We start from the raw sequence: 8,688 nt of genomic DNA on the forward strand, positions 1-8,688 counted from the left end.
ATTAATAGGCAGCCAATTAACAGGACACTGGATGGGATATGGGTATAGGGTGAAAAGAAAGTGCCCGGGGTTTTTCAAATGGGAGTGTTGTGAGGACTTGGTGTTGAGGGAAGGATTTGAGTCTGAGGTCTTAGGGCACTAACTGGAGCTGGGCTGTGGGAAGACCAGAAAGGAAAAAGTCTTCACAAAATAACTCTCCCCCGACTCCCCACCTGGCACCCAGGACGACATCAGTTCACACCTGACTTATGATGGAGTCCCGTTTATTTTAGGATCATAAACAGTGGAACTAGGAGTGAGGGAAACAAGACACCAACCAGCTCCCCTGGAAAGGGCCAGATCCAGAGCAGGCAGGCTGTGTCTGTCCTGGTGACGAAGCTGAGCCAGCAGCCTACATCAGTGCCTTCTCCCAGGAGAAGTGAGGTGTGATGGAAACCTGAAGTCGACTTGGCTTGGGATCCCTCTGCATCAGGCAAAAAGGATCAGAGAGTTCACAGCACACTTAGCCAAGAGCACCCCACCTGCTGTCACCGAGGCTGGTAGGGTCACATTCTGGAAAGAAGCCAGTGTCCTTTGGTCATCACTAAGGCTCAGGGTATTCCAGAACCACCTGTGATCAGGTCCTCTGCCCAGCGAATGTCCACCTTCCAGGCCCAGTTGTCTCTCAAGTGCCTTTGAGGAGTGGACCGCCCGAGAGGCATCCAAGGTACACACACTCCTCAGGACAGCCTGTGGAGTGACAGAAGCCCCAGAGCCCTATACATACTGCTTCTTGGATGCAGAGCTGTTGGGGCGGCTAGAGGACTTCTGGCCACCCTGGGGGGCTGCATTTACAAATGGGGGAGGTCTGGTAGAGGTCAGTCTCTCCTCGGTGGTCAAGTTGGCCCAGTTTTGCTCAGTGGATGAGAGCCCATTGTAGGTGGGACACGGTGGGGACGAGGGTCCCTCGCCCATGGGGAGGTAGAAGAAAACCTGTTCAGGGTAAGGGTCTGAGGCACTGCCCTGAGCCGGGCGGGTGTCATGGTCCCTCCGTGCCTTTATCTCCCGGCTGACACAGCGGCACAACAGGTGCACCAGCTCCAGTAGGTTGAGCACCAAGGAGATGACCCCTACCACCAACATGAAAATGATGAAGATGGTCTTCTCGGTGGGTCGAGAGACGTAGCAGTCCACGACGTGGGGGCAGGGCGCACGCTGGCACACAAACACCGGCTCCATGGTCCAGCCGTAGAGACGCCACTGGCCATAGAGGAAGCCTGCCTCCAGCACACTCTTACACAGCACACTGATCACGTAGGTACCCATGAGCGCCCCTCGAATTCGAAGACGACCGTCCTCTGCCACCGAGATCTTGGCCATCTGATGTTCTATGGCTGCTAGTGCCCGCTCTACATGAGGGTCCTTGGATGGCAGTGCCCGAAGCTCTCCCTCTTTCTGCCGCAACCGTTCTTCCCGCCGAGACAGGTAAATGACGTGGCCCAGGTAGATCAGGGTGGGTGTGCTCACGAAGAGGAACTGCAGCACCCAGTATCGGATGTGGGAGATGGGGAAAGCCTGGTCATAGCACACATTGGTGCAGCCTGGCTGGGCTGTGTTACACTCGAAATCAGACTGCTCGTCGCCCCACACCGACTCACCAGCCAGGCCCAGGATGAGGATTCGGAAGATGAAGAGCACCGTTAACCAGATCTTGCCCACCACGGTCGAGTGCTCCTGGACCTGGTCTAGCAGCTTCTCCAGGAAGCCCCAGTCACCCATGTTTCCGGGGCCTCTCTCTGCAGGGAGACAGGGGTCAGAGAATCATCAGCAAGCAGGGGGGGGGGCACAATGCCTTTCTCAGCTCCTCCTAGACGTAGGCCCATGGGAGGTCTGCCAGTGCCTGTCTAGGGTCCCTGTCTAGTCACACGTTGTGCTCTCTTTCACAGGCCAGTGCCCCAGGGTGACCACAGCCCAAAGAAATCTGGATTGAATAGAGAGGTTCCTATGGAAACAGAACAGTTGAGGAACTTATCCAAGGTCACACAGTTGTGCCATGCCCTTCCTCCCTTTTGTTCGAGGCTGGCTACCCCAAGACAACAGGGGTGGGGAAGAGATGTCCTCTTCAGGTTATCAGGGGGTCCCTGTTCCCACCTCCCTCGCCTCATTTGAAATCTGAGGGCCTCATTTTAATCTTTGCACTTGCCTGTGGGGCTGGGGTGGTGAGGGACGATGGGGTGAGGGACGATGGGGGTGAGGGGCTTAGAAGCCCAAGGCATTTGGTCCACCTGCCTACAAAAGGGACCACCTGCGATTTTAGTGACTACACCTGGTCCTAGCCTAGCTCATGTCCCCTCCAAAGCTGCTGCAGCTACTCTAGACCCTTGAAAGGAATGGCCATGGCTGGGTGGAGGTCCCAACAGAACCTTTTATGGTGTGTGTGAAAATGTGGTGATGTGTGTGGGGGTGCTTTTCCTAGAATTAAAGCAGGTACTACCAGACCTCCATTCAAATATTGCTTTCTTCTCGCCACCTGGGAATTTGGATTAGTAATCTTCCGGCGTCTCAGTCTTTCCTTAAGGGTTCAGTGAAAAAGGAGGGAAGGGAGCTAAGCACAAGAGCCTGGCTAAAGGCAGGGTAGGTGAGCACCGCTGATGACTTCAGTTGTGTCTGGCGCCCCGGGGCAAGCAAGCCTCAACAACCCCCGCATTGGAGTGAACGTTTTTTTCCCGGCTCCCCGAACTCACCGCCTGCTTGCCCGACTGGCCCAGGTAGAGGGGACGACCGTGGCCGAAGCTGCGCCTGCGGGAATCCTGCAGGACCGCGCCTCCCGCAGGACGCCTTAAATAGCGCGCAGCTGCGGGTTTAGGGCAGGAAACGCCAGCCAGAGGGCTCTGGGGAGCAGGGAGGCGGAGACTGGGAGGGCCAGACTCCCAGGACCCGCCCAGATTGTGCTTCTTAGGTTGCGGGAGATGGAAGCCTTGAGTCTCTGACCCCTCCGGAATCCCAGATTGCACCCCTCCAGGTCCAGTGCCCTCCCTATATCGGCAACAGGATTTGAAAACGTTTTTTGTTTTTTCTTTTTCTTTTTTTTAGCGAGAGCTGACAGATCTGGCACCTGGTCTGGAGGCTGTGAAGAGTGAGTGGGGTAAGAAGCGAGACTGTGTGCCCAGTTTATTAGGACACTGGACCCACATTGGAGAGGGGTGAGACTTCTCCCTTCCTAGAATCCGGTGGATCTAGGGGTTTCTACTTCACCAATCCTGGACCGGCTATCCCATCAGACGTCACTTAGGAACTCCCTAGAGTCCGCTGATCTGAGAATGGGAGAGGAGGGAAGCTCCTATCCTTAGCTTGGACTCCAGCCGGGGCCTCTAAAAGAGAGGAGAGATCTTCCGAGGGAATTTGGAGGCTGGCAGAGCCCTGTCATTCATTCAGGCTTCACTGTGAAGGAAGAGCCTGAGATTGAGGACCAGCCTGCAGCTAGAAAAGCTGCAATAAACCTGGTTTCCTACCCTCCTCCTTACTAGGTGCAAAAGCTGAGCAGGGTAAGCCCGTGGGTAGGTAGCTGTAAAAGTGTAAATGTGTGGGGTCCCTTGTGGTAGAACCAGGGCATTACGGGGTATAGTTAGGGGCTGAGAAAGCCAGGCGGTGCAGAACAGCACCATTACCTTGGAGCTGCCAGGTTTGGTGCTGGTGAAAACACCCAGAAGAGGCTTGGATACTCAGCCATCAGGCTTGTCAGAGCCTTCTGTTGCCTCCTCTGCCCTTACCCTACCGAATAGGGAGAGAAAGATACCTGCTGTGCAGGGCCAGCCAAAGCACCCAGTGTGCTTGCTGTACTGGTCCTAAAGGTTTGAGTAAGTACCTGAAGTCAATGAGATGTAAACCCTGTTGCCATAGGTGGAGCAAGAGTTTCAGGCCAACCAGGGATGCATGGTGGGAACCTGTAAAACAAACGACCCCACAAAACACAAATACACGGGCATGGTGGTATAGGCAGCCTGTAATCCTAGTTATCTGGGAGGCTGCAGCAGAGGGATTAACACTATCAATATTAATATATTAATTATGTCAATATATTAACTATATCAATGCTGTGGGGCTGGGGATGTAGCTCAATTGGTAGAGTACTTGCCCAGGACTCATAGAGCATTAGGTTCTAACCTCAATATATAAATCAGGTGTGGTGGCACACGGCTGGAACCTCGGGGGGAGGGGGAGGGGGAGGGGGAGAGGTGGCAAGAGGGTCAGAAGTTCAAGGCTATCTTCTCCATAGTGAGTTTGAGGTTAGTCTGGGATACATGATACATGAGACCTTGTCAGGGAGAGAGAGAGAGAGAGAGAGAGAGAGGGGGGGGGGGGGAGATGGGGGGGGGTGTTGAAGGACCGTCAGCAATTTAGCATGACTCTTGTCTCAAAATGTTGAAAGGAAGAAATCTGATGGTGTAGTTCAGTAGTGGAACCCATGCCTAGCTCGTGCAGGCACCAGGTTTCCGTCTTTACTGTTGCTAGTATGACCAACCTACTGACCAAACAAAAACATCACAAAACCTGGCAGAAAGGACCTGCCCTGTTCCAGGAGAGGGCAAAAAAGCTAAGGGAGGTCGGGGCCTAGGATTGGCAGGGTCTAGGGCAGCTAAGGGTAAGGATGTGGCAGGTGGGTATTTGGCCTAAGGCTGGTGCAAATCTCACCAGGATTCCCTCCCTGCTCTCCCAGGGCCTCCTGGGATGGGGCAGCCTGTGGCTCAGACCGAAGACCAGCAGGGTTGCTGCCTGAGGACCAGGCTGAGCTGGCTTTCCCTTTCAGAACACTCTCTCTCTCTCTCTCTCTCTCTCTCTCTCTCTCTCTCTCTCTCTCTCTCTCTCTCTCTCTCTCGGCCTAGCCAGGCTGAACAGAGCCTCCTGGGATTCCAATGGGGACAACTGCACCCACTTAGTTCTGACCCTTGAGGGCGTGGGAACAGTGTCTGCTCCAATAGCCGCTCTGCTGAGCTGCTTTCGAGGTTGGGCCCAGATCCTTTTGAAGGTTTTGCTCCCATCAAGTTCCCAGGGAAGTGGGGGGTGGGGCAGGGAGCTCACTGAGGACTACGGGATGAAGTCACTGTTGCCCTAACCCATCACCAACCCCTTCCTTATGAACTTGGAGATCCGGTGTCATAGAGGAAAAAGGGGTAGGGGCCGACCAGTCGCAATCTTCAAAAGTCAACTATTCTGAGGAAAAATGGCCCTGAATCTTCACTCTGCATCCCCTTTCGTCCTGAGCTGTTCAGCCTGCCACCATCTCAGCGATCCCAGATGGTCTCCTAGGCCGTTGTTCCACTCAGCCTCCGTACTTTTTGTAGAAACCTTGCCATACGGTTGTCCTGTTTCAAACCCTGCTATGGCCCTTCCTGTCTTCAGGACAAGGCCTGAATTTTTTACTTTCCAGGCCTTGGCCACTGCCTGTGGCCTTAGCAGTCTGTCACAAGACCCATCCAGTTATTCTAATTATGTGGTGTCTGTGTGCATGTGCCTTTGTGCATGGTGTTGTCTTCTTGGAGCACCCTCACATGTGACACCTCCAGTTCCTCGGGTCTTTGCTGAGATGTCTTCTTTCCCAGAAGTCCTTTTGCTGGCCTCCACTGGGTTAGATATGCCTCTGCCCTGCAATTCATTGTTTAAAGCTTTTTAGATGTAATAACATATGATATGTAAATATATATTTATAACTCATAATTTAATGTATAATTATAATATATGCATTATATAGGTATATATGTACACACACACACACACACACACACACACACACACACACTCATGGTTTGATAGCATAGACCAGTAGTCCAAGCATTCACGAGGATTGCCAGTCATGGGCTAACCTAGACTATACAAGATCTTGTCTCAATCAAAACATAGTTCTTGTGTCTGGAGCCAAATATGAGTGAACACATATTTAAGCTACCCCAAACATCATGTTTCAACATGGCAACAGCTTTATGAAGTTTTTTTTGTTTGTTTTTTGTTTTTTTTTTTAAATAACAGAACAGGGGTTGGGGATTTAGCTCAGTGGTAGAGTGCTTGCCTAGCAAGCTCGAGGCCCTGGGTTCGGTCCCCAGCTCCGAAAAAAAGAAAAAAAAAAAAGAAAAAAAAAAGAAAAGAAATAACAGAACAAAGTGTTTTAAGAATTATGGACGGTAGAGGGGCTGAAGAGATGGCTCAGTGGAGGTCCTGAGTTCAATTCCTAGCAACTACATGGTGGCTCATAGCCATCTGTAATGGGATCTGATGCCCTCTTCTGGAGTGTCTGAAGACAGCGACAGTGTACTCATATAAATAAAATAAATAAAACTTTATAAGAAAAGGGCTGGAGAGCTAACTCAGTGGTTAAAAGCACAGATTGTTTTTCCAGAGGTCCTGAGTTCAATTCCCAACAACCACACGGTGGCTCACAACCCTCTGAAATGGGATCTGATGCCCTCTTCTGGTGCATTTGAAGACAGCGACAGTGCTCATATATGTAAGATAAATAACTAAATCTTTAAAAAAAAAAGAAAAAAAAAAGAATACATGGGTAAAAATATCATATACTGACTCTTGGCAAGCAGGAGGTCCCTACTGCCGGCCTCCAATGCGATTGGGATTCTCTTAGCCCTTGGGTTGATGGATGCTAGCAGTCTGTGTATTCCAATGCTATTACCTAACTGTCACAAGGACGTTGGGTCAAATGCACAGTGGATGATCCATGGCTTTGGGGGTGGTTAAAGATAACCTAAGATAATTTGACTCCAACATTTCTGCTCTCCATAATTACAGTTCCAGTCAGTCAGCTTGGCAGAACCTTTAACACAGAGGCAGAGTGTGTATAGGAGGGCCTCATTTTACACACACACACACACACACACACACACACACACACACACACCCCTGTCGCCACAAAACCTGCCGTCTCAACCAAGTTAACTTCAACATGTATCCAATATACTCTCGTTACTATGCAACAGATGTCCAGAACTTTGTATCTTGCCAGGTGGAAGTGGTATCATTGAATGCCTTCCTTTGTTTTTTTTTTTTTTCTTCCCCTGCCCCATTACACTGGGGAGTCTTAAGGGCAGGCAAGCAGCACAAAGCAGGACTTCAAGTTACCTATTCAGCATAAGCTTACTGAGTCCTCTCTGAGGCTGTAACACCATTCAGACACAAGAGAACACAGCAAGAGAATCCTCCTGGATTTTACTGCATAGCAGTGGGAAGACAGAAAAGACAATACAACAAAAAACAAAACACCAAAAAAAAAAAAAGGAATTCATACATGGCGCATGCGGGGGGTGGGGGTGGGGGTGGGGGTGGGGTGGGGTGGGGCTGAGAGCACAGAACATCCAGTTTCAAGTTCTGATAGAAGGTGAGAGAAGGGCTGGAGAGATGGCTCAGCGGTTAAGAGCACTGACTGCTCTTCCAGAGGTCCTGAGTTCAAATCCCAGCAACCATATGGTGGCTCACAACCATCTGTAATGAGATCTGATGCCCACTTCTGGTGTGTCTGAGGACAGCTACAGTGTACTCATGTATAATAAATAAATCTTTAAAAAAAAAAAAAGGTGAGAGAAATTTGCACCAAGCAGTTGCCATGGATGCTGAGCCTGTAAGGAAGAAGGATGTCCCGTGGTTGCCTAGGCATTCCAGGTGCAGAGAGCCTGGGTTTCAAGTTCCCCAGGCAGGGGTGTGTCTTGGTGTTTCCTCCCTGAGGGGCAGTGAGGAGGTCCGTGTGGCTGGGACAGGTGATTGAAGCGAAGTTGAAGAAGGTGAAAGGTAAATTGTTGGGTGGGGCGGACACTGTCAGGCCCTGTCAGAGAGGACTTTAGACAGTTTGGGACAGAGGAACTCGTGGTCTCCCTTTTGGCTTTGCAGCATGTCCTCCACCAGGATGCGTTGGAATATAAACTATGCAGGTGACCCAGGCAGACACTGCCCACTTGAACTGCGGGGAGTCCCATCGGGTGGCAGGTCAGCTGGTAGCAAGGTCTGCTTCTGCTGTCCTAGGGTCATTCCCGGCAGTGAGTAACCAAGGGAGGAGAGGGCCTAACAATGTCTGCACAGCTCAGGGCCAGTCCATGCCAGGGTGCTCTGTGAGGGTTTTGGAGGCTCCACGGTTCCTCCCCTTCCCATCTGCAGCTGCTGCAATGCATCTGTTGCATTGGGGAATGCAACTGCCCAATGTTTCTGTGATTCTCAGTTCCTCTTCGGCCAACCTCCAGGGTCAGGAGTGGGAAGTGAGGGGGTGTCTTACCTACACCGCCAGGCTGCTGTCAACAGAATACCTGAGCCTCAGTGACTTAAACCAAAATGTTCCTTCCATGATGGTCTGGAAGCCAGAGATCCATCGTCATGCAGTAGGGCCAGGCTCTTGGCAAAGGACACCTGACATTTCACATGACAGAAAGATCCTTAAAAAAAAAAACAAAAAACCAAAAACCAAAACCAACCAAAAACCTTTCCTCTCCTCTACTCCTCTTTCCCTCCCTTCAGCTCCTCCCCTTCCTTCTCCTCCCTGCCCCCAACAGCCTTATGTGGACATGCTGGCTTCGAACTCCATATATAGCCAAGGATAGCCTTGGACTAGCTCCTCCTATTGAATACTAGCATTAAGGGTGTGTACCCTTATACTCACTTTGTGGGTGTGGGAGATTCAGCCCAAGGCTTCTTGTATGCAGGGCAAGCCTCTGCCGACTG

General features: G+C 51.2%; 1 protein-coding gene across 1 annotated transcript; it reads right to left on the reverse strand.

Annotated features, from left to right (window-relative positions):
• Positions 1 to 246: 246 nt before the first annotated feature.
• Gja4 (gap junction protein, alpha 4) lies at positions 247 to 2,783 on the reverse strand. The gene is given in 2 exon segments (NM_021654.2): positions 247 to 1,775; positions 2,724 to 2,783. A coding segment is annotated over 1 exon segment (1,002 nt). The 5' UTR covers positions 1,759 to 1,775; positions 2,724 to 2,783; the 3' UTR covers positions 247 to 756.
• Positions 2,784 to 8,688: the final 5,905 nt, after the last annotated feature.

The sequence above is a fragment of the Rattus norvegicus genome, chromosome 5 (genome assembly GCF_021556685.1).
Source record: "Rattus norvegicus strain SHRSP/BbbUtx chromosome 5, alternate assembly SHRSP_T2T, whole genome shotgun sequence".
Classification (NCBI taxonomy): Eukaryota; Metazoa; Chordata; class Mammalia; order Rodentia; family Muridae; genus Rattus; species Rattus norvegicus.